General features: G+C 45.5%; 2 protein-coding genes across 3 annotated transcripts in view; one reads left to right on the plus strand and one right to left on the minus strand.

Moving 5' to 3' along the window:
* atp5pd (ATP synthase peripheral stalk subunit d) lies at positions 1–10,432 on the minus strand. Of its 2 annotated transcripts, none has more exons than XM_073026704.1 (6): positions 10,321–10,432; positions 4,920–5,050; positions 2,628–2,724; positions 864–935; positions 723–785; positions 1–193 (listed from the first exon to the last, which is right to left on the minus strand). In XM_073026704.1, the coding sequence occupies exons 2-6, from the start codon at positions 5,039–5,041 to the stop codon at positions 62–64; spliced, it is 486 nt and encodes a 161-aa protein (XP_072882805.1). In that variant the 5' UTR covers positions 5,042–5,050; positions 10,321–10,432; the 3' UTR covers positions 1–61. The 2 variants fall into 2 exon arrangements, with proteins under 2 accessions (XP_072882805.1, XP_072882804.1); XM_073026703.1 differs by lacking the exon at positions 10,321–10,432 and adding an exon at positions 10,078–10,214.
* Positions 10,190–25,353, plus strand: part of LOC140714980 (BTB/POZ domain-containing protein KCTD2-like) — a 26,646-nt gene continuing 11,482 nt past the window's right edge. Inside the window, exons 1-2 of the mRNA XM_073026700.1 lie at positions 10,190–10,390; positions 20,912–21,020. Coding sequence (XP_072882801.1) covers positions 10,190–10,390; positions 20,912–21,020 — 310 coding nt within the window. The remainder of the gene's footprint in view (positions 10,391–20,911; positions 21,021–25,353) is intronic.

The raw sequence follows: 25,353 nt of genomic DNA on the forward strand, positions 1-25,353 counted from the left end.
TCAACACTGAACAACGCTTTATTTTAAAATAGAGTTACATCTGCAGCCAGCACACAGCCTGTTACAGCTCATTGATGGGCTTGTGAGGCCAATAGGGATACTTCTCCATGTCCAGCTTGGTTTCAGGGAAGGTTTGGTTCAGATCATCAATGGTCATCTGGTCAAACGGAACCATACTTTTGAAGCCTGCAAGCTGAAATGTAACATGAGAAGACGTGTATTTCACAGACCTGAAATTATAAATCTACCCCATGAAAAATGCAACCCAGGGAGAGTGGAATTCTCTGATACTGAATTCTGACATTGAAGTTAATCTCTTCATTCTGTCTCTTCTCTCTTTCCACTTGATCCACCATCTCTCACACACACCCTCCACCCAAGCCCCTTATCACCCCACCCACACTCCTCCTGCTGGGTAGCACCGACAATGCCGCTAAGTTGTAAATAACAGAATGCTGGATATTAACTGCGGAGAGGTAATCCTGATTCAGAGTCAGACAGGCATTGCTTTCTGGGCCCTAATGGAATGTCAATGACAGAAAATTTTACTTACACCACCTACTCAGCTAAAGAGTTCCAGCATGTTCTACTTTATGTCAGTTTTGCAGCATCTCTAGGTTTATGACTGCTGGTGAATTGTACCCTATGTGCCAGTGAGGCAGCACCTTCTGGGAAAAACTCATAATGAGTAGTCGTTGGAGAATTACAGAGAGTTGCGTTACCTCCTTTTCATATTTGGAAATCCGCTCCTTTGAAGCCTGACAGTATTCTTCAGCACTCTTATTCTATAGAACAGAAGGCAGCAGTTACCACATTTAATCCTTCAACATGATTGGTCAGTACTGAGAAAAAGGGTTACTCACAGCCTCTTGCTCCTGAGCATTAATTTTCTCAGTCTGTGTGTTGATGGGTTCCGGAATCTTTAAAGCATTGTACTGTTATAAATGAGGGGGGGGGGGGGGGGTAAGAGGAAAGAGAGAGAAAAAAAACTCAAACAACAATCCTTTAGTCACAGATGCCCCTGCAACCCATTGCCCTTTTATCAGCTGGAATTATGATTACCAAATGAATCACAAAGGAGTCCGATACGAACTAGTTAAGCAGTTTAGATACAGATCAGACACCCACACATACAGATGAGTGTTTTGGAAACAGGTGGGATAAATGTGCCGGCTATTGTGGGGCTGCGGGTCATTCATTTCACAGCAATCTCTGCATGGCTGTTACATGCCCTTCACTGACCTCTGTTTTTATATATGTCACTGCTTGGCTGCATTTCCAACTTACTGTTCACATTACACACAGTTGTCATGTCCTGAGGAACACCTGTATTCAGGTAACAGTGTTGCAACACTCCCCACTGCACAGAAATGTTGAATGCACTGGGACTTGGTGGTGCATTTGCATTTAGACCCCTGCATCACAAAAACAGACCCCACCGTGCCGGCACATCCCTCCCCCACCCCATCTCAACCACTGCCTATTCAAGGTCTACATTCCTCCTAAATACATCTAAATGGAGCAGTGAATGGCTGCTGGCCAACGTGGTTGATGTTGACTCTACAAACTGTTGTGGATCTCAGCTCATTGTTTGTGGCAAGGTCACATTAAATAGCTAGTATGAATTTACATTTAACATATGACAGGCAAAGATCTTCTGGTCGAGTTGTGATGGTGGGTGTTAGAGAAGAAACAGCTGGATTTTGTTTCCATTTCCTTTAACATCGACTCTCCTTTCCTTTGCCTGAGTGGTGGAAGCAGGCAGTAGGAAGTGTCTAGTCAGGTTCCTCCAGTTGTGTTGCCTCAGTGGCCCTTCCCTTTCCTTCCCCTCGTATCTTTGTTCAGAGCCTAGGGGAGCCTATCCAGCTCTGTAATGTAACTATCATGGACAGAACATAATACTGCATCAAAACTCATGGCCATTGACCCATTCACAGCTGAGCTGACTGGTGTACTGTGATCAGCTTTGACACCTCCTGCAGAAGAGGAGCAAACTAAGCAGAGCCTCTTGCTCCCCGATACCAGCCAAAGATCTATCTCTGACCCATGAAGCTTGGATTGTGATGTACTGCCTGCCATCGGGGTGTAGGCTCCCTGATACCAGCCAAAGACCCATGAAGCTTGGATTGTGATGTACTGCCTGCCGTCGGGGTGTAGGCTCCCTGATACCAGCCAAAGACCCACGAAGCTTGGATTGTGATGTACTGCCTGCCGTCGGGGTGTAGGCTCAGGTATTGGTGTCTCCTTCTCACGAAGTTGTGCAAATGTACTACACCAAAGGCACTGTGTTCTGTGCAAAGACAGGGAGGCTGAGGTCCCACCTGGAGGTGATATTAGCACTCTACATTTACTGATTTGATACACAGGACTAACCTCACCAATTAGCAGAGCATTCAGATTTTACACAAGCCTGTCGGGCTAATGTCCCCCCACACATCATCACCAGCTATTAAATCAAATGCTTTCCTCACTCTCTACACTGTGTAATGCTTCTGCGACAATTTCCTTTCAAATACGTTCTCAGTGTGTTCCAGTGAAAATAAAACACCCAGGAAGACATTCTTTGTGCTTCCCAGCTTTTTCAAAGACTCACAGCTTTCCAAAACCATGCAGGATGGACCACTTACCTTCTTCTCAAACTCATCCACCATTCCAGGTTTTACGATCATTTTCCTATAATAGTTCCAGTCCAGAGCCGGAGGTTTCTCTGGAAGTGACGTTAACCTGTGGCAAAACATACGATCCAGAGGTTACAACCATAGAACTGCTCACGACACAAACACTCCTGTAACGCCATCTTTAAACATACACAAGCAGAAACAAACAAATACTTTTTAATGAAATTTGTTCCCTCCAGCTCCATTTCCCAGAGATACCAGCAGCCCTGCAGTATTAGTTTGGGGATATTAATGCACTTTGCTTTTGGCAACAAAGGTCAACTTTAAGCCCCAGAGAAAAAGCTTTATTGTAGCTCCGAACACAGGCAACTTTAGACTTCACTCCATCCACAACAGGGAGGATTTCCCAGTTGCCAACCATTTTAGACAATAGACAATAGGTGCAGAAGTAGACCATTCGGCCCTTCGAACCTGCACCGCCATTTTGAGATCATGGCTTATCATCTACTATCAATACCCAGTTCCTGCCTTGTCCCCATATACCTTGATTCCCCTATCCATAAGATACCTATCTAGCTCCTTCTTGAAAGCATCCAGAGAATTGGCCTCCACTGCCTTCCGAGGCAGTGCATTCCAGACCCCCACAACTCTCTGGGAGAAGAAGTTTTCCCTTAACTCTGTCCTAAATGACCTACCCCTTATTCTCAAACCATGCCCTCTGGTACTGGACTCTCCCAGCATCTGGAACATATTTCCTGCCTTTATCTTGTCCAATCCCTTAATAATCTTATATGTTGCAATCAGATCCCCTCTCAATCTCCTTAATTCCAGCATGTACAAGCCCAGTCTCTCTAACCTCTCTGCATAAGAGAGTCCTGACATCCCAGGAATTAACCTTGTGAATCTACGCTGCACTTCCTCTACAGCCAGGATGTCCTTCCTTAAGCCTGGAGACCAAAACTGTACACAGTACTCCAGGTGTGGTCTCACCAGGGCTCTGTACAAATGCAAGAGGATTTCCTTGCTCTTGTACTCAATTCCCTTTGTAATAAAGGCCAACATTCCATTAGCCTTCTTCACTGCCTGCTGCACTTGCTCATTCACCTTCAGTGACTGATGAACAAGGACTCATAGATCTCTTTGTATTTCACCCTTACCTAACTCTACACTGTTCAGATAATAATCTGCCTTCCTGTTCTTACTCCCAAAGTGGATAACCTCACACTTATTCACATTAAATGTCATCTGCCAAGTATATGCCCACTCACCCAGCCTATCCAAGTCACCCTGAATTCGCCTAACATCCTCATCACATGTCACACTTGCTGATGTTATTCTCAATGCCTTCATCTAAATCGTTGACGTAAATCGTAAACAGTTCCCTTTCCCATTCCGACATGTTGGTGTACAGCCTCCTCTAATGCCACAATAAGGCTACTCACCATTTGAGCAGCAACCTGATTGCATGAACATCCAATTTCTCCAACATTTGATCATTCCCCCCCCCCATTCCCTCCTCTCTCCTTTTCCATTCACTACGTTGGCTCCCCTCTAACCCCTTCTCTTCACCTCACCTACCTATCACCTCCCTTAGGTGCTCCTCCTCCTTCCCTTTCTCCCATGGTCCACTCTCTTCTTCAGCCCTTTACCATTTCCACCTATCACTTCCCAAATTCTCACTTCATCCCCCCTTCCTCACATTCCAGCTTGTACCCCTCCCTCTCCCCCTTCCTTCTTCCCCCTTTCCTTTCCAGCCCCGATCAAGGGTCTCAACCCAAAAGATTGACTCTTTATTCCTTTCCATAGATGCTGCCTGACCTGCTGAGTTTCTCCAGAATTTCGGGTTTTTCCAGCACCTACAGAATCTCATGCTTACAATTTTAACCATTTTCTAATTTGCAAGAAATAAAATCTTCAAAGATTCAAAGTACATTCGAAGTTGCAAAAGGAGAATGGGAGGAGCCCCAGGTGCTTCCCAAACCTCAGCATAGACTAGATAGCCTAAAGAACAGCTTTGGTCCTGCATATATGTTGTTACTATCTATTTCATCCACACACCATCTGCACTGTTAAGAGTGCAGTGGAAGCTTTATTCTGTTTCTAACCTTTGTTAAAACTGTCTTGAACTGCTTAGTATTGGTGCTGGGTGCAGACATAGTTAATCATCTCTGTTTTTGAGGAATACCGTACATATACTAACTGGGGTGGGGATGTCAAAATGTTCTTTGTTGGAGTGACAAGATTAGCTGGCTGTGAGTTTACATCTGTGAAGCAGAAGTGTATTTAGTTACAGACACTCACCTGCTAGTCAGGGCATCAGTTCGAGTCTTTAGTGCATTGAACATGGCTCTCTGGTTGGGTGGGACCCGCTCACCAAATGCCAACCAGTCAACAGCTTTCATGGCAACTCTTCGGCTCGACATCCTTGCTGTCTGGAGGAGTAGAAAAAAGTCAGTGTGTGACACCAGGGAAACTGAAGTAATCCTGTCTATGCTGGAGAATCCTTTACAATAGCACCTACACACAGAAGCACTGCCCGCTAACACAACCACCTTCATTAAGGCTGAAGCTTTAATGATTTTTTCTGCTGCTCCCACATTTATTTAGAGATGAGCCCTTATGGCCTAATAAGCTCGCACCACCCCATTACACCTATGTGACCAACGTCATTGGAATGTGGGAGGAAACCCACATGGTAGGCTTATTCAGAAAGTCAGAAGGCATGGGATCCAGGGAAGTTTGACCAGGTGGATTCAGAATTGGCTTGCCTGCAGAAAGCAGAGGGTCGTGGTGGAGGGAGTACATTCTGATTGGAGGGTTGTGACTAGTGGTGTCCCACAAGGATCGGTTCTGGGACCTCTACTTTTCGTGATTTTTATTAACGACCTGGATGTGGGGGTAGAAGAGCGGGTTGGCAAGTTTGCAGACAACACAAAGGTTGGTGGTGTTGTGGATAGTGTAGAGGATCGTCGAAGATTGCAGAGAGACATTGATAGAATGCAGAAGTGGGCTAAGAGGTGGCAGATGGAGTTCAACCCAGAAGTGTGAGGTGGTACACTTTGGAAGGACAAACTCCAAGGCAGAGTACAAAGTAAATGGCAGGATACCTGGGAGTGTGGAGGAGCAGAGAGATCTGGGGGTACATGTCCACAGATCCCTGAAAGTTGCCTCACAGGTAGATAGGGTAATTATGAAAGCTTATGGGGTGTTAGCTTTCATAAGTCGAGGGATAGAGTTTAAGAGTCGCGGGGTAATGATGCAGATCTATAAAACTCTGGTTAGGCCACACTTGGAGTACTGTGTCCAGTTCTGGTCTCCTCACTATAGGAAGGATGTGGAAGCATTGGAAAGGGTACAGAGGAGATTTACCAGGATGCTGCCTGGTTTAGAGAGTATGCATTATGATCAGAGATTAAGGGAGCTAGGGCTTTACTCTCTGGAGAGAAGGAGGATGAGAGGAGACATGATAGAGGTATACAAGATATTAAGTGGAATAGATAGAGTGGACAGCCAGCGCCTCTTCCCCAGGGCACCACTGCTCAATACAAGAGGACATGGCTTTAAGTTAAGGGGTGGGAGGTTCAAGGGGGATATTAGAGGAAGGTTTTTCACTCAGAGAGTGGTTGGTGCTTGGAATGCACTGCCTGAGTCAGTGGTGGAGGCAGATAGACTAGTGAAATTTAAGAGACTACTAGACAGGTATATGGAGGAATTTAAGGTGGAGGGTTATATGGGAGGCAAGGTTTAAGGGTCGACACAACATTGTGGGCCAAATGGCCTGTACTGTGCTGTATTGTTCCTTGTTCTTTGAAACCCACACATTCACAGGGAGAGCACAGTACAAATAGCAATGGTATTAAACCCAGGTGCTGACACTGTAATAGTGTTAAACTATCGACCGCACAACCTTGCCTTTATCTGTCCTAATATAGCTGAAATGTCTTTATCCAACAACACTCACATCTGGACAAAAACTCTCCCACAGCTCAACTTCACCCAAACCAGCCACTTGCTAGCTGCCCCGAAGTCAGCTCTCCTCACTGCTCTCGTCCATCACATCTCAGTGCTTCTCTGCCCAGTGCCCCACTCTCACCAAAGGCAATGGCTGCGGTTATCAGGGCTCAATCTTCACCGCAGGAGCTCGAGCTACATCCTGCAAGCCCCCACAGACCAGATTCCAACTGGCAGCAAGTAACACCTCCCACAATTCAAGAGCATGACACTTGAATACTGATCTGGCTACCGTTCTCATGGAGCTTGATGAAAAAGCAGCTCACTTAATCTGTGGCCCATCCACCTTCCAAGATACTTATTCCCATCATCACTGGAGGACAACTCAAGCTACTTCTATAGCACCTCCCAAACCCAGAATCTTTATCAGAGGACAAGGGCAATAGAAGGGAACATGGCAATTTCCACCTACTGCCCTCTCTCTGCTCCGAAGAATCCTCCGATACTAAACAAAACAGCGAGGGTACTGAAGGTAATCTGGGTGAGAGACTCTCCCCACTGTCTGGTGGGTATGTCTATCCGCGATGCGAGAAGACAAATTCCATCTTCACTCTCCATCAGCATGATACCACACCACAGATCTGGGGGCTCTCGTGCTGTCAAGGTGCAGTGAATCATTAACAGCAGAGGAGTGTCCTCCCACATCCTGACCCGGTATATTCCTCCACTATCAACCGCTGGTTCAGTGAAATGTGTAGAAAGGCACATCAGGAGCGGTGTGCAGTACAAGGTGCACTCAGAAAGGTCGAATCATTGTACGTGCTAAATAGCAGCCAATAACAACAGATCAGTGGTGACCAAACATTTTAATTCCAATTCCTATTTACACCCCGACAAGTCAGTCCACGGCCTCCTCTTGTGCCACGATGAGGCCACCCTCAGGGGGGAGGAGCAACACCTTATTTTCCATCTGGCAGCCTCCAACTGGACGACACAAATATCAATTTCTCCTTCCAGTTAAAAAAATTCTCCCCCTCCCCTCTGGCCCCTTATCTCTTCTCACCTGCCTATCACTTCCCTCAGGCCCGTTCCTTCTTCCCTCTCTCCTCTCTATCAGATTCCTTCCTCTCCAGCCCTTGAACTTTCCCACCTATCACCTTCCAGCTTGTCCTCCCCCACCACCTTTTTTATTCTGCCATCTTCCCTTTCCTTTCCAGTCGTGAAGAAAGGCCTCAGCCCCAATGTTCACTGTTTATTGATTTCCATAGGTGCTGCCTGACCTGCTGAGTTCCTCCAGCATGTTGTCTGCGTTGCTTTGGATTTCCAGCATCTGCAGACTTTCTTGTATTTAACATCAGACTGACGCTCTGCAGTCCCACATCTATCTCAAAGAATGCGGCTCCAAGAGCTTCCCTGTTGGCACACATCCGCTTCTGTCTGAGACATTCATAGTGTTGTGCTAGAAGGTTCATCTCCAGTTCTGTGCCACCCCAAAAACAAGGCTCACCAACTCTATTCACTCCGCATGACACAGGAAATGGCAATATCCCAGCTGAGGGATATCAGGGCTCCTGCGGTGAAGATTGAGCCCTGATAACTGCAGCTGACCGGAAATGGGATGCAGCAAAGGCTTTGGAAGCAGACAATATCCCAGCTGTAGATTCAGTCCAGTTGATGCCCAGGTATGTCCTGGCACCTTCTCACCAATAACCCATACACCCATGCTCGCTTATAGTTTCAACAGAACCACACTTCTCCAGACCTCAGCATAGCCTTGGTCCAAATGTGAAAGGGTGTTGAACTGGAAGGTGAGGAAAGAATGGCTGTCCACGACAGTGATGCCCACTGGCTTCAGCTTGATCAGTCATAACCCTCGAAACAGAAAATGCTCGTCACAAAATCACTTTCAGCCATCCCACCCCCAGAACATGGCTGCAGGAGTAACTCAGAACACTGCCCTTGATCCAAACATTTTCAGCTGCTCTAGATGGGAATTCACTCAGTACAGGGTCAGAACTGCAAATGAAACATCCCAAGACTCCGACGGAAGGGACCCTCCAATGGTGTGCGGTCCTGATGAAGGGTCTCGGCCCGAAACGTCGACAGTGCTTCTCCCTATAGATGCTGCCTAGCCTGCTGTGTTCCACCAGCATTTTGTGTGTGTTGTTGTGTGCGGTTAATATTGATTTTGCTGGGGACAGTCAATGTCTAGCACTTAGCCATTTCTTTTTAAAGAGTAGGTGGATCACCACTGAAACACTTTTTAATGCACCAAGGTCTCCCCAACATCAGCAAGGCACAAGTTCATGTTTGCAAAGGCCGAGTCTGCACCTGCCTGGATGACAACAGCTCCAGCAATGGAGATGCTTGGACTGCAGACATTGAAATCTGGAACAACAAACAATATGCTGGGGGAACTCAGCGGGTTGAGCAGCATCTGTGGGGGGGGGGGGGTAAAGACAGTTAATGTTCAGATCAAGGGTGCTGACCTGAAACATCGACTGTCCATTTCCCTCCATACATACTACCTGACCCTCCAGCATCTTGTGCGTTGTCAAACTCATGATTATCCAGGGTAACACAGATCCTAGATGGATGCCATCCATCACTATTATGCTCTGTCTGCAGTGTGTACCATTACCCCAAGGAGAACAGAAGTAACAAGATTATAAAAACACCAAATGTAAGTTCTCCTGAAGATCTTGGCTTAGAATTACATCGCCAGTATGTCAGGATCTAAAATGCTTTAACTCCTAGATCTGAGGGTTTACCTACAACAGTTGATCAAGGCAGTGGCTTGCTAACACCTGAACAGCAATAAATGCAGGTCTTGTCAGTGATGATCACATCCTGGAAAATGAATTTCAAAAACACTCTCCCCATCCTACTTCCCTTAGCTCCCACCCACAACCCTCATCCCGTACCCTTTGTCCCCAACCTTACCCCGACCCTCTCAGACACAGGTTCATTTTCCCACTTACTCCCACCACTACCCTTCCCCCCACTCGCTACTCTATCCCCCGCTCACATCACCACACCACCACTCATTCCCTCCACCATCGTTCACCCTTCCCCTCATTCCAGTTTACCACCCACTCTCTCCCTATCCCTCACTCACAGAGGGACGGACTCCCATGTCCACCCTATCCCCCGCTCACATCAGCACACCACAACCCATTCCCTTCCCCATCGTTCACCCTTCCCCTCATTCCAGTTTACCACCCACTCTCTCCCTATCCCTCACTCACAGAGGGACGGACTCCCATGTCCACCCTATCCCCCGCTCACATCAGCACACCACCACCCATTCCCTTCCCCATCGTTCACCCTTCCCCTCATTCCAGTTTACCACCCACTCTCTCCCTATCCCTCACTCACAGAGGGACGGACTCCCATGTCCACCCTATCCCCCGCTCACATCAGCACACCACCACCCATTCCCTTCCCCATCGTTCACCCTTCCCCTCATTCCGGTTTACCACCCACTCGCTCCCTATCCCTCACTCACAGAGGACAGACTCCCGTGTCCACCAAGGGCGCAAAGATGGCGGGGCGGAAGCGGAAGTGCCTCACAGGCCCCACCCCCCCGGCGCCGCGCTACTTCCGGAAATGGCGATGTGATGGCGGAGCTGCAGAGCTCGGGGCCCGTGAGCGGGAACAGCGCGGACTCCCTCGGGCTCGGCGATAAACCCGGCAACAAATGGGTGCGGCTGAACGTGGGCGGAACTTATTTTATCAGCACCAAACAAACCTTGTGCCGCGACCCCAAATCCTTCCTGTGCCGCCTGTGTCAGGAGGACCCGGACCTAGACTCGGACAAGGTAAGACTCAGCCGTCGCCATGGAAATTCTGCCTGTCATTGGCCGGTCCCCATGGTGAAGGACCATTTCACCTGTTGGCATGGTGACCGACGAACCATCTATCTCCATGGCAACCAACTGGTTGCCATGATCCGTTCTTTTCAACTCCACGGTGATTGATAACTGGGGGACTCGCGTTAATGTGAATTCCTGCCATACAATGGCCAGTTAGTCCTGCATTTATTGCCATCCTACATTGTCCTTGGAAAGCTGGAGAGGAGCTGCTGCCGCCTTGTCCTGCCAATCAGGTTTAATATCACCGGCAAAAGTCGCGAACTTAGCGGCAGCAGTACAATGTCATATATGATAATATAGAGAAATGAAAAATAAGTAAATCAATTACACTAAATATGTGTATTAAATAGTTGAATTTAAAGTAGTGCAAAATAGTATAATAAAAAAATACTGTATCTTCATTGAAGACCCTCCTACAATGCCAATGGAGAAGATGTTTCTGAATTTAGACCCACTAACAATGAAGGATGGTGTGACCTGTGGAGTGGAACCTGCAGGGGTGGTACTCTCATGCTGTCTTGTTGGTTGGTTTAAACAGCAGAACATGGGTTTGCAAAGTGAGTTGCTCTTGTGTATCTTGTGGACGGTATGCATTCTGGTAATCTTGTATTAGTTGTGAGGGAGCAGGACTGTGTTGCAATCAGCTGGACTGATTTGGGCTGAATAGCACTGGATAATATTGTTGGAACTTCACCCCTCCACAGTACATCAGTGTATTCCTGACACATTCCTTGTTGGAGGTTGCTGGTCATCGGAGAGTCAGGAGACATCACTTGCTGCAAATCAGCAAACTTCTGACCTGAGCAGGTGTCAGTGTTGTTTTTGTGACTCTTGGGATGATGACAACAAGAATCCAGCAATGGTAATTCTGTTAAATGCCATAAGGAGATTGCTTGGGGTAAAGGGTCATTCCCTGGTACAAAATACACTTGCCCTTACCAGCTGAATCTTGAGACTAAAGAAGCATAGAATGGACTTAATCAGAGCACTTATGAATGGAACAGAAGTCTGTGGCGTCATCAGCAGATGGCCTCACTTCTGAGTTTCGGGTACAGGGAGAATCATTAAGATGGCTGTTTCTAAGAGTGTTGCAGTTGGTTTCCATTAGCTGTAATGATTTCCTTTTGTAGCTCTGTCTCTGGATAATTTCCCCTTGAGTTCAGAGAAAGAGCAATACAAGCAGGGATACAGGATCTTCTGCCCAACCAGTCTATGCTGACCATGGTCTCCACCCCCACCATCGAGTCCCAGTTTCCTGCAATCGGCCCATATCCCTCAAAGCATTGCCCCTGCACATACCTATCCAAGTGATTCTTAAATGAAACTATTGTACTGCTTCAAATACCCTCTGGCAATTCTTCCATTCACTCACCACCTTATGAGTGAAAAGGTTGCCCCTCAAAACCCTTTTAAGTCTTTTCCCTCACACCCTAAAGTAGTGGTCACCAACCTTTTTAAGCCCAAGATCCCCTACCTCGGCCTTAGTAAAAGGCAAGATCGACCTACTAAATCGGTTAGTCACATGCATGCGCACAGGCAGAAGAGACTGGAAGTAAAACCCCGCAACCCGGAAGTAGAAATAATGTGTGTACACCAGAGATCACTGCCTTTCTTTGCACCGCAGACCGGTTTAATATTGACAATATTCTTGCGGACCAGCCAACGGGGGTGGGGGTGGGGGTGGGGTTGTTAAATGCAACCGGAATACAGCGATACTTGAAGCAGGTTCCTTACGTCCAGTCTATTCTGCAATTTAGTTTACGTGGCTCTCAGCACTTAGGTTCTGTCCCGCTTGCTCACGTTTTTTCCGCTGTAAAAACTCAACGGGTTTGTCTATAAGTGCAGGGTGATTGAATTCAAGGTACCGAAGCAGTTTTGAGGGCTTCATTGCCTCATTAGACAGCCTCTGGGCCCGAACTCCAGCTTCCCGCCCTCCCTTGGCCAGGTGTGGCTGGTCGTGGGTGGGGTGAGAGGACAAGGTAGCTGCTCTGCTACTTACGAAACCCTGAGCCCGAATTAGGTCGTCTGTGAATATTTTAGCACCAGGTTCCCCACAAACATTCGGTGTAGTAAACAGGTTTGGAGGCGGCACCCATCTGTCCATGTTCCAGGCCGGTAGCAACGGCACTCCCCACTGGCCGCGTGAGGCGGCCGGTTACCCGAGGCCAACCAGTGATCCCTGGCGCGAGGGTATCACTGCGTTTAGGCGACTGATGACCTCGCGTGCGTTCAAGTTCAATAGTGGGCATGACAGGAAGTGAGGAAAGATGCAGCTGACTCATATCGTTTCATATTGCCAAATCATATCGTTTCCTCGTGGCCAGGTGGTTGGGAACCACTGAAGTACACTGTGTAGTGCGTGGTGGGGGAGCTACACACATGCGCACTGGGCAGAAAGAACGGAACTAAAACCCCGCAACAGTCTCTCAACAGTATTTGTGTATTTATTTTTCATTTTTTTTCGGGATCTACTGGGAAAGTCTCAAAGATCGACCAGTCGATCACGATTGACGGGTTGGCGACCACTACCCTAAAGCTACACACCCTAGTCTTGGATTTCCCTATCCTGTTATCATCCACCTTATCTACGTCTGTCCTGATTTTAAACATTTCTGTCTAATTGCTTTTTATTCTCCTATGTTCCGAAAGAGTAAAGACCCAGCGTGGCCAACCTCTCCTTCTAGTCCTGGCAATGTCCTCATAAACATTTTCTACACTACTTTTAGTTGAATTTCGTCTTTCCTATAACAGGTGACCAAAACTGCACACAGTACTTCCAAGTGTAGCCTCACCAACTGCTTATAGAGCTGCAAGATAACATGCAGCTCCTACACTTTATGTCCTGACTGAAGAAGGCAACGTGCTAAATGCCTTTTTCACCTTTAGTTTTACTCTCTGTCTCTCATTATCATGCCTTGATCTGAAAGACAGTCACTCTCACCTCAGCCGTGCTTTGGTCCACAAGCTCAGGCTGCCTGTTCCTCTGGCTATCATGATCACAAAAATAGGAATAGCAAGACAGAGTTAACAGGTTTGTGGACGGTTCAGGAATCTGATAATGCTGCGTATGGGTCTTGTATCTTCCCCATGGTAGTAATGACCTGTGTGGTGAGGGTCCTTCATGACGAATGCCACCTTTCTAAGGTGCTCACTGACTTTTGAAGATGTTCCTCGATAGTGGGGAGATGACTGAGTCTACAACCCTCTGCAGCCATATGCAGAAATTTGCTATAATTTGGTGGTATACCAAATCTCGACAAACTCCTAATGAAGCTTTGTTGCTGACATACCTTCTTCATGATTGCATCAATGTGTTTAGCCCATGGTAGATACTCTGAGATGTTGATGCTGAGGAACTTGAAGCTGCTCATCCGATCCACCGCAGAGCCCTCAATAAGGATTAGTCTTGTGGTTCTCCCATCCTCTTTTTAGTGCTTCATAATCCTTCTGGTTTTACATGGATACAAGTAGCAATTAAGCTGCTGGGCACTTGAGAGTTCAAATCCCACATGATAGCAGGGCAATTTGAATTACCTTTCCTGCTTACCTTACCAAACTCACCATTTCTGAAACCAGCCAAGTGGATCTTAGGCATAGACTTGATAAATTAATGGCTGTGAACTCACCTTGGTCGTAGTGTGTTGTAGGAGAATCCAGAGGGCTTAATGATTACATTGAAACATAGAAAACCTACAGCACAATACAGGCCCTTCAACCCACAAAGTTGTGCGGAACATGTCCCTACCTTAGAAATTACTAGGCTTACCTATAGCCCTCTATTTTATTAAGCTCCATGTACCTATCAAAAAGCCTCTTAAAAGACCCTATCATATCCGCCTCCACCACCTTTGGCGTCAACCCATTCCACGCACTCACGACTCTGAGTAAAAAAACTTACCCCTGACATCTCCTCTATACCTGCTCCCCAGCACCTTAAATCTGTGTCCTCTTGTGGCAACCATTTCAGCCCTGAGAAAAAAGCCTCTGACTATCCACACGATCAATACCTCTCATCATCGTGTACACCTCTATCAGGTCACCTCTTATCCTCCTTCACTCCAAGGAGAAAAGGCCAAGTTCACTGAACCTGTTCTCATAAGGCATGCTCCCCAATCCAGGCAACATCCTTGTAAATCTCCTCTGCACCCTTTCTATGGCTTCCACGTCCTTCTTGTAGTGAGGCGACCAGAACTGAGCACAGTATTCCAAGTAGGGTCTGACCAGGGTCCTGTATAGCTGCAACATTACCTCTTGGCTCCTAAGTTCAATTCCATGATTGATGAACGCCAACACACCATACACCTTCTTAACCACAGAGTCAACCTGCACAGCTGCTTTGAGCGACCTATGGACTTGGACCCCAAGATCCCTCTGATCCTCCACACTGCCAAGAGTCTTACTATATTCTAACATCATATTTGACCTACCAAAATGAACCACTTCACAATTATCTGGGTTGAACTCCATGTGCCACTTCTCAGCCCAGTTTTGCATCCTATCAATGTCCTGCTGTAACTTCTGACAGCCCTCCGCACTATCCACAACACCTCCAACCTTTGTGTCATCAGCAAACTTACTAACCCATCCCTCCACTTCTTCATCCATGTCTTTTATAAAAATCACGAAGAGTAAGGGTCCCAGAACAGATCCCTGAGGCACTCCACTGGTCACTGACCTCCATGCAGAATATGACTGATTTACAACCACTCTTTGTCTTCTGTGGGAAGCCAGTTCTAGATCAAAAAGCAATGGCCCCTTGGATCCCGTGCCTCCTTACTTTCTCAGTAAGCCTTGCATGGGATACCTTATCAAATGCCTTACTGAAATCCATATACACTACATCTACTGCTCTTCCTTCATCAATGTGTTTAGTCACATCCTCAAAAAATTCAATCAGGTGGTGCTGACTACTCCTAATCATATTATACCTCTCCAAATGTTCATAAATCCTGCCTCTCAGGATCTTCTCCATCAGCTTACCAACCACTGAAGTAAGAATCACTGGTCTATAATTTCCTGGGCTATCTCTACTCCCTTTCTCGAATAAGGGAACAACATCCGCAACCCTCCAATCCTCCGGAACCTCTCCAGTCCCCATTAATGATAGAAAGATCATCGCCAGAGGCTCAGCAATCTCCTCCCTCGCCTCCCACAGAAGCCTGGGGTAAATTTCATCCAGTCCCGGCGACTTATCCAACTTAACGCTTTCCAAAAGCTCCAGCACATCCTCTTTCTTAATATCTACATGCTCAAGCTTATCAGTCTGCTGCAAGTCATCACTACAATCACCAAGATCCTTTTCCATAGCGAATACTGAAGTAAAGTATTCATTAAGTACCTCTGCTGTTTCCTCCTGTTCCATACACACTTTCCCACTGTCACACTTGATTGGTCCTATTCTTTCATGTCTTATCCTCTTGCTCTTCACATATTTGGAGAATGCCTTGGGGTTTTCCTTAATTCTGCCCGCCAAGGCCTTCTCATAGCCCCTTCTGGCTCTCCTAATTTCCTTCTTAAGCTCCTTCCTAGTAGCCTTATAATCTTCTAGAACTCTAACGTTACCTAGCTCTCTGAACCTTTTGTAAGCTTTTCTTCTTGACTAGATTTATTACAGCCTTTGTACACCACAGTTCCTGTACCCTACCATAACTTCCCTGTCTCTTTGGAATGTACCTATACAGAACTCTATACAAATATCCCCTGAACATTTGCCACATTTCTTCCATACATTTCCCTGAGAGCATCTGTTTCCAATTTAAGCCTCCAAATTCCTGCCTGATAGCCCCTTACTCCAATTAAATGCCTTTCTGACTTGTCTGTTCCTATCCTTCTCCAATGCTATTGTAAAGGAGACAGAATTATGATCACTATCTCCACTGAGAGATCTGACACCTGACCAGGTTTATTTCCCAATACCAGATCAAGTAGAGCCTCTCCTCTTGTAGGCTTATCTACATGTAACACTTACACGATTGGCTGGTGTATGTCTAGGGGATGATTTGTCCATCCGCCAAACCGCACCTTGCGTATACGTGGATGCTGTGAAATGCACACTGGTACAAACTCGCACACACAATATCAAACCGCACACCGTGTACGTTTACAGAATACACTTTATAAATCTTACTAGAACTAAGTGATTAATAATGATACAATATATATGAAAGAAAAGAAAGGAAAGAAAAGGTGCCAGAACTTATCAGGGTTCAGTCAATTAGTGCACATCGTTGGAGCTCAACCATCAAGTCTTCGGTCCACTCTTCAATCTTCTCCCACCTTCACGACCCATGCACCTGGGACCACCCTTGGTGATCGACCAGCAGCGCCTCCAGCACCCGTCCGCCTTCCTCGAGATCTCCTTCCCAACTTCCCAACAACAGCTCACAGACCCACAAAAACGAATAACATCAATCCCAATTGGTTAACAAATGAATACAATTCTCGTTATCAGTAGCTATAACCCAAACAAGCTTCGAGAGTGCTCTGCAGAAAAAGCACTCTCTCACCAGTTAGCATAACAAAGAAGCATTTTTACTTTTAATAAACAAAGAAGCCATTTTGATTAACATACGCAGTACATACATATTGTGTCAAGAAACCTTCCTGAACACACCTAACAAACTCCACCCCATCTAAACCTCTTGCTCTAGGGAAATGCCAATCGATATTTGGGAAATTAAAATCTTCCATTGCGACAACTCTGCTATTATTACACCTTTCCAGGATCTGTTTCTCTATCTGCTCCTCGATATCCCTGTAACTATTAGGTGGCCTATAAAAAACACCCAGTAAAGTTATTGACCCCTTCCTGTTCCTAACCTCCACCCACAGAGACTCCGTAGACAATCCCTCCATGGCGTCCTTCTTTTCTGCAGCCGTGACACTATCTCTGATCAACAGTGCCACGCTCCCACCTCTTTTGCCTTCCTCCCTGTCCTTTCTGAAACATCTAAAAACCGGCACTTGAAGTAACCATTCCTGTCCCTGAGCCATCCAAGTCTCTGTAATGGCCACCACATCATATCTCCAAGTACTGATCCACGCTGTAAGCTCATCCGCTTTGTTCACAACACTCCTTGCATTAAAATAGACACATCTCAAGCCTTCAGTCTGAGCGTGTCCCTTCTCTATCACCTGCCTATCCTCTCTCTCACACTGTCTACAAGCTTTCTCTATTTGTGAGCTAACCTCCTCTTCCTCAGTCTCTTCAGTTCAGCTCCCACCCCCCAACAATTCTAGTTTAAACTCTCCCCAGTTGCCTTAGCAAACCTCCCCGCCAGGATATTGGTCCTCCTGGGATTCAAATGCAACCTGTCCTTTTTGTACAGGTCACATCTGCCCCAAAAGAGGTCCCAACGATCCAGAAATCTGAATCCCTGCCCCCTGCTCCAATCCCTTAGCCACGAATTTTATCCTCCACCTCATCGTATTCCTATTCTCATTGTCATGTGGCACAGGCAATAATCCGGAGGTTACTACCTTTGTGGTCCTGCTTCTCAACTTTCTTACTAACTCCCTGTAGTCTTTTTTCAGGACCTCTTCCCTTTTCCTACCTATGTCAATGGTACCAATATGTACCATGACCTCTGGCTGTTCTCCCTCCCACCGCAGGATATCTTGGACGGGATCAGAAACATCCCGGACCCTGGCACCTGAGAGGCAAACTACCATCCGAGTTTCTTTCCTGCGTCCACAGAATCGCCTGTTTGACCCTCTAACTTTAGAGTCCCCTATCACTACTGCCTTCCTCTTCCTTCCCTACCCTTCTGAGCCATAGGGCCAGACTCTGTGCCAGAGGCATGGCCACTGCCACTTCCCCCAGGTAGGCTGTCCCCCCCACCCCCAACAGTACTCAAACAGGAGTACTTATTGTCAAGGGGTACAGCCATAGGGGTACTCTCTAGTACCTGACTCTTCCCCGTCCCCCCTCCTGACTGTGACCCACTTGTCCATCTCCCGTGGCCCCGGTGTGACCACCTGCCTGTAACTCCTCTCTATCCCCTCCTCACTCTCCCTGACTAGGCGAAGGTCATCGAGCTGCATCTCCAGTTCCCTAACTCGGTCCCTTAGGAGCTGCAGCTCGACACACCTGGTACGGATATGGCCATCCGGGAGGCTGGGAGACTCCGGGACCCCCCCCCACATCTGACACCGAGCACAGAAAACTGGCCTCGCACACATACTTCCTACTTCACCTCGTCCTGTTACTGCCTAAGCCTGTTGAACCAAAGCCCTATCACTCTGCTACCTCTCACTATGCTGCCCGCTGGATATGGCGGTCTTCTTTTTAAACCTTTCGCGCTCTACTGGCTGACGTCACATGCCTGTGCAGTCTCGCCTCTCTTTAACATACAAGAACATGGGGCAGGTAGATTTGAGGAAGTAGAGCGACTACAGAAGAACTTAGATTAGAAAATGGGTAAAGAGTGGCAGATGGAATACAGAGTTGGGAAGGGTATGGTCTTGCACCTTGGTAGAAGAAATGAGGAAGTAGACTATTTTCTAAATGGAGAGAAAATTGAAAAACCTGAGGTGCAAAAGGACTTGATAGTCCTTGTGGAGGGTTCCTTAAGGGTTAATTTGCAGGGTGAGTTTGTGGTGAGGAAGGCAAATGCGATGTTAGCATTCATTTCGAGAGGACTGGAATCTAAAAGCAAGGATGTAATGTTGAGACTTCATGAAGCACTGGTGAGACCTCTCTTGGAGTATTGTGAGCAATTTTGGATCCCTTATCCTAGAAAGGATGCACTGAAACTGGAAAGGGTTCAAAGGAGATTCATGAACATGAATCCAGGGTTGAGTGGCATGTCATATGAAGAGTGTTTGATGGCTCTGGGCCTGTATGGATTGGAATTCATAAGAGTGAGGGGTGACCTAATTGAAACCTATCAAATGTTGAAAGTCCTTGATAGAGTGAACATGGAGAGGATGTTTCCTATGGCGGGAGTATCTCAGACCCAACAACACAGCCTCAGAATAGAGGGGCATCCTTTTCGAATGGAGATGAGGAGGTATTTCTGTAGCCAAAGAGTGGTGAATCCGGAATTTGTTGTCACAGGTGGCTGTGGAGGCTACCGGTAGGTCTTTGCGTATATTTAAGACAGGTTGATAGATTCTTGATTGATGAGGGCATGAAGGGATACTGGGATAAGGCAGGAGATTCAGATGGAGACGGAAAATGGATCAGCCACGATTAAATAGCGGAATGTCCTAATTCTGTTCCTATATCTTATGGTATGGTCTATTTTATACAAAAATATGGAGAGTAAGACCCCTCTTTGGTAGATATATATATATATATATAGTTTTTAGGTCAGAGACTCCAGGGCAGTCTCATAAAAGCTGAAATAATCTTGATTTGAGGACTCAGATCCTCTCCTAGCACCACCAACAAATGATGTGTTAAACAGAAAGAGAAATGCTGGGAGTCAGACAGCATATGTGGAAAGGGAAACAAGTTGAATCAGCGACTTTTCTTCAGAATCTGATGAAGCATGTGTTTTTTGTATCAATATCCAACGTGTAGTTCAAAGAGCAAACACGAGGAAATCTGCAGATGCTGGAAATTCAAACAACAACACACAAAATGCTGGTGGAACACAGCAGGCCAGGCAGCATTTATAGGGAGAAGCGATGTCGAAGTTTCGAGCCGAGACCATTCATCAGGAAGTTTTATTGTTTTCTAATACCCTTTACCTTCCTAATCACATGCTGCACCTACAGTGATTTGTGTATAAGGACATCCAGGTCGTTATACCCCCAACTCCATGTACTCTAAACACATTGACCAACCTTCTGTGTGGGCCTTTGTTGAAAATACCTTCTGCAAAACCAACTGTACCACATCCAGTGTTTTCCCTTTACCCACGTTATAAGTTGCATTCCCAAAAAATTCCATTAGATTAGTCAACCCTGTACTTCCTTTCATAAATCCCTACTGATTCTGCTCAATCCTGGTATTCTTTTCAAATGTTCTGTTATTACGTCATCTATTAATGGATTCCAGCATTTTCCCAGCTGCTGAAGCTGGACTGATAGGTTGATAATTCCCTGTTTTCTCATTTCGCCCTTTCTTAAATATTGGGGTCACATTTTCTTACTTCCAGTCTATAGATACAATTCCAGCATCTGTACAGGTTTACTTGTTGATCACCGTGATTTTTGCTATTCTTAATGGTACCTTGCATCTGTCCCTGCATCTAAAGTATTTCTTGAATTACTCTCTTGAGACAGAACTCGTGTGGCTATAATAAGACATTTATTTGTTTGTTTGGAAAAACAATGCAGAGTAGGCCTTACAGCCTAAAGAGCCATACTGCCCTTCAGCCCAGTGATTACAATGGTCAGTTAACCTATGAACTTAAATTCAGGCAAGTTTGCTTGTCCATAATGAAAAGTTGGCTATGGATATGTGAGCCACTTTCACGTTGTAGTTGATTTTGCATTGTGTTGGTCTCTCTCTTGCAGGATGAAACTGGTGCCTATCTCATCGACAGAGACCCGAGTTACTTTGGCCCGATCCTCAACTACCTTCGACATGGCAAACTAATCATTAACAAGGATTTGGCAGAAGAGGGTGAGAGATGAATATCTGCTGAAATATAATACAAATGTTGACAGGGAGGGTTGACCAGAGAGTAACTCAAACACTCAGATACATTAGACTCCAAGATTGACCCGGACACAGATTGTTAGCTCTGAATGGGCCAGATATTCAAGGTGACAGAGACTGAATTGGTTTTAAAAAAGTAAGATCTCAAGCCAGGTTGAATAAGTGGTTCTTGGATGGATTTTAATGATTAAGAACTTGGTTTTACATTAAAACATTAAACACAGCCACTAAAGTTCTTTATAGCATGTGGTCACTTGTATTACAACCAGAAAATAGTAGAAATACTCAGCAGAGCAGGCTACATCTTTTGAGAGAAACAGTTAACATTTCAGATCGACGGTCTTTCATCAAAGGAGGGAAGTTTTAAGTTGCAGAGAAGAGGGAGGGATAGAGATAACAGAAGCAATGGAAGAAACTGCATGATGCAGGTATGAATAGTTTTGTTTTGGAGAGTGTATTGAAGGTATGTTTAAAATAGCTGGTCTCTTTGTAGGAAGTGTAAATTAAAGGAGATGAATGAAGACACTGAAAGATCTGTGAGATGCACAACACTGCAGTTACTGAAAGGGGTATCTGGAGGAGAAAGAAAACACATTAACATGGAGGCTGATGCCCTTCGATCAGAGCTGGAGAGTTATGAATCATGCTGAAAACATGATAATCTGGAATGGTAGATTGTGGTGTTGACTCCTACACTGTCAATTGTAACGTGTTTTATCAGCCAGTTGGTCTTCATTAGAAATGTGTTAAAGGCCATAAGCAGAAAAGTCCAAATCCGATCGGATGGAGAACTAAAGTTGCTTTATAACATTGGAACATTTGACATTTGGTGGTATTGAGAAGCCTGAAAAAGAAGTAGAAGGGTGGGTTAGTAAGTTTGCTGATGATGCAAAGGTTGGGGATGTTGTAGATAGTCTGGAGAGTTGTCAGAGGTTACAGCGGGACATTGATAGGATGCAGAACAGGGCTGAGAAGTGGCAGATGGAGTTCAACCCAAATAAGTGTGGTGGTTCACCTTGGAAGATCAAATTTGAAGTCAGAATATAATATTACTGGTAAGACTCTTGGCAGTGTGGAAGATCAGAGAGATCTTGGGGTCTATGTCCATACAGCACTCAAAGCTGCTGTTCAGGTTGACAGCGTTGTTAAGAAGGCGTATAGTGTGTTGACATTTATCAACCGTGGGATCGAATTCAAGAGCCATGAGGTGATGTAACAATTATTTGAGAGCTTGGTTAGACCACTTGGAGTATTGTGTCACTTCACTACAGGAAGGATGTGGATACTACAGAGAGAGTGCAGAGGAGATTTACAAGGATGTTGCCTGGATTTGATATGAGAATAGGTTGAGTGAATTTGGCCTTTTCTGCTTGGAGCGACGGAGGATGAGAGGTGACCTGATAGAGGTTTATAAGATGATGGGGGCATTGATCGTGTGGACAGTCAGAGGCTTTTTCCCAGGGCTGAAATGGCTAACACAAGGGGGCTGATTTTTTAAGGTGCTTGGAAGTAGGTACAAGAGGTAAGTTTGTCACACAGAGAGTGGTGGGTGTGTGGAGTGCACTGCCAGCAATGATGGTGGAGGCAGATACGTGAGGGTCTTTTAAGAGACTCTTGGATAAGTACATGGAGCTTAGAAAAATAGAGGGCTATGTGCTTGGGAAATTCTAGGCAGTCTCCAGAGTAGGTTGCGTGGTTGGCACAACATTGTGGGCTGAAAGGCCTCTGATCTGCTGTAGATGTCTGTGTTCTGAAAACTGGGGATTAAGGGAAAACCTTGCAATGAACAGAGTCACACCAAAACTAAGCTACATTGCTACAGCAGTTCTGCAGGGCAATAGCCAAGGCTCAGCTACTGTCAGCTGCTTTATCAGTGGTCTTCCTTCCATCATTTTGATCAGAAGTCATGATTATACAATGACAAATTGTAATCACAGGTTTTCAGCAAGTGAGACATGCCTACACGCAACAATACAGGCAATCCCCGGGTTACAAACGAGTTCTGTTCCTAAGTTCGTCTTTAAGTCGGATTTGTACGTAAGTCAGAACAGGTACATCCGGTATTATTTAGCGTCAGTTAGTCAAATGTTTGTCTTAGTATATAGTATATATTTTACCTTTCTATGCATATAAAACACTTAAGAAACGTATGTATTTCAATCATTAAACCACTGCGTTGCTTAGTAATAATTGTAGCTTTCATCAGGGCAGGGCCTTTCGCATGCTCCATTATTCTCACTTTATCCTTTAAACTTGTTCTGATCGTTGACCGACTGTAGCCTAATGCTTTTCCAATGACCTCTTTTCAATCGCTTTATTATTTCCACTTTATTTTCAATCGTGATCGTTTTCCGTTATTGGAACAGAAACACTGTGGATTCAGCAGCAGTCGCAGGCGGCGGGTCCTAAAGTCCACCCGCACTGAGACAGATTAACTGGGACAAGTGGGGGCGGTGCTGACTGGAAAAGGGGGTTCAGGGTGAATCTTGCTAACAAAAATTTAAGCCAAATACAAAGTTATACACTCAACACAGTGTTAACGGCAATGTGATCCGACTTGAAATGGTGGATGGTGTTCTCCTTCCTCGAGCCGACGAATTTTTAATATAATAGGCTTTATGGCAGGCCGTTCATAAGTACCAGTTGTTTGTAGGTTGGACGTTCGTAACTCAGGGACTACCTGTACTGAAACAACATTCACTCATCAGTCGTATTTGTGACATAAAATGTCAGACAGTGAGCACTTTCAATCAATCTACCCTTGACATTCAATAACATTATCATGGTTAAGTCTTCCACTATTTACATTCTAGAGATTTACCATTGGCCAGAAGCATGATAATATCATGGCTCTGAGGGCCGGTCAGATTCTCTGGGATACGATAGGGTCTTTTAAGAGACGTTTGGATAGGTACATGGAGCTTAGAAAAATAGAGGGCTATAGGTAAGCCTAGTAATTTCTAAGATAGGGACATGTTCGGCACAACCTTGTATTGTGCTGTAGGTTTTTTATGTTTCTATATGTAGTACTCCCAAGTGGGATCTGACCAGGGTCCTATATTGCTGCAACATTACCTCTCGGCTCCTAAATTCAATTCCACGATTTTTGATACCTCCAAGGATACTCAACCATTTTAATTGCCATAAGTTAAGAGTGTGATGGAATACCCTTCCCCTGATGCGATGTCCAATAAAACTCAAAAGTTCAACACTGTCCAGGACAAAGCAGCCTACTTGTTTGGCACCCCACATCAGTTCCTCCACTACCACAGGCGAGGTTACTCTGATTAACACATACCCAGTCCATGAGCTTTGCCACCCATGGACAAGGCAGCTGATGTGTGGGACTCCACCACCTCCATCATGATCGGTTCCAAGTCTTCATCTGCAACAGCCTTATGGGAACACCTTCAGCAGCTCATGGCGGCATTTAGGAATTAATAAGAAATGCTGATTTCTGCTACCAACTCCTGCATTCTGAAAAATTAATATGTTGCTGGAGTGTTAATTTTATCTGTGCAAGAGCAGAAATATCTTCCTCTGATCAGATAGAGCCCTTCTGAGACCGAATCAAGAATACTATTGACAGAACTGGTTTCCCTACAAATGGAAGAATATGCTTGCAATAGCACGAGTACAGGATCAATTTATTAAAATGATTCCTGGGGTGGCATGCTTGTCATTTAAGGAAAGATTAAACAGTTGAAGTCTGTAATCCATTTCATTTAGAAGAATGAAAGCTGATTTCATTGAAATGTATAAACTTTGAAGGGATTGGCAAGGTATATTCAGAACAGATGTTTCCACTGCTTATGTGCTTAGTACTAGGAGTCAGTCTCAAAATAAGGGGCTGTTATTCAGTACTGGGACAAGTTGTTTTGTTGCTTGTTGTGTTCCTTGTTATAATGCCATTGTGACACTTGTGGGCTGCCCCCAGCACACACTCATTTATTAACACAAATGACATATTTCACTGTATGTACAACTGATGCAAGTGAGAAATAAAATTGAATCTTTGAGAAGTTATGGCTTGAGCCAGAGATTAGTGACTCTTTGGAATTCTGCAGCCAGGATGGTCGTGGAGGCTCAGTTGCTGTATATTCAAGACTGAGAATGATGAACTTTTCTATAATGAGGAATCAAGGGATATGGTCTTTGTGTGGGATTGTAATGCTGGGATAAGGAATCAACATGATCTTATTGAATTGCAGTCCAGGTGAGAGGGGCTGAGTGGCCTCCTACTGCTTCTGGATTTTCTGTTTGTTACAGGCTCAAGTCTGCGGATGACTCCATAGAC

This window comes from Hemitrygon akajei, chromosome 22 (assembly GCF_048418815.1).
Source record: "Hemitrygon akajei chromosome 22, sHemAka1.3, whole genome shotgun sequence".
NCBI lineage: Eukaryota > Metazoa > Chordata > Chondrichthyes > Myliobatiformes > Dasyatidae > Hemitrygon > Hemitrygon akajei.

What these genes read in the sequence shown, in the direction of transcription:
- atp5pd (XM_073026704.1), bottom strand. Translation starts at nt 5,041, where the DNA reads ATGTCGAGCCGAAGAGTTGCCATGAAAGCTGTTGACTGGTTGGCATTT. An exon ending in ACTGATGCCCTGACTAGCAG is followed by an intron (nt 2,725 to 4,919) that starts GTGAGTGTCTGT and finishes GTTTTGCCACAG; the next exon opens with GTTAACGTCACTTCCAGAGA. An exon ending in ATGCTCAGGAGCAAGAGGCT is followed by an intron (nt 786 to 863) that starts GTGAGTAACCCT and finishes TCTGTTCTATAG; the next exon opens with AATAAGAGTGCTGAAGAATA.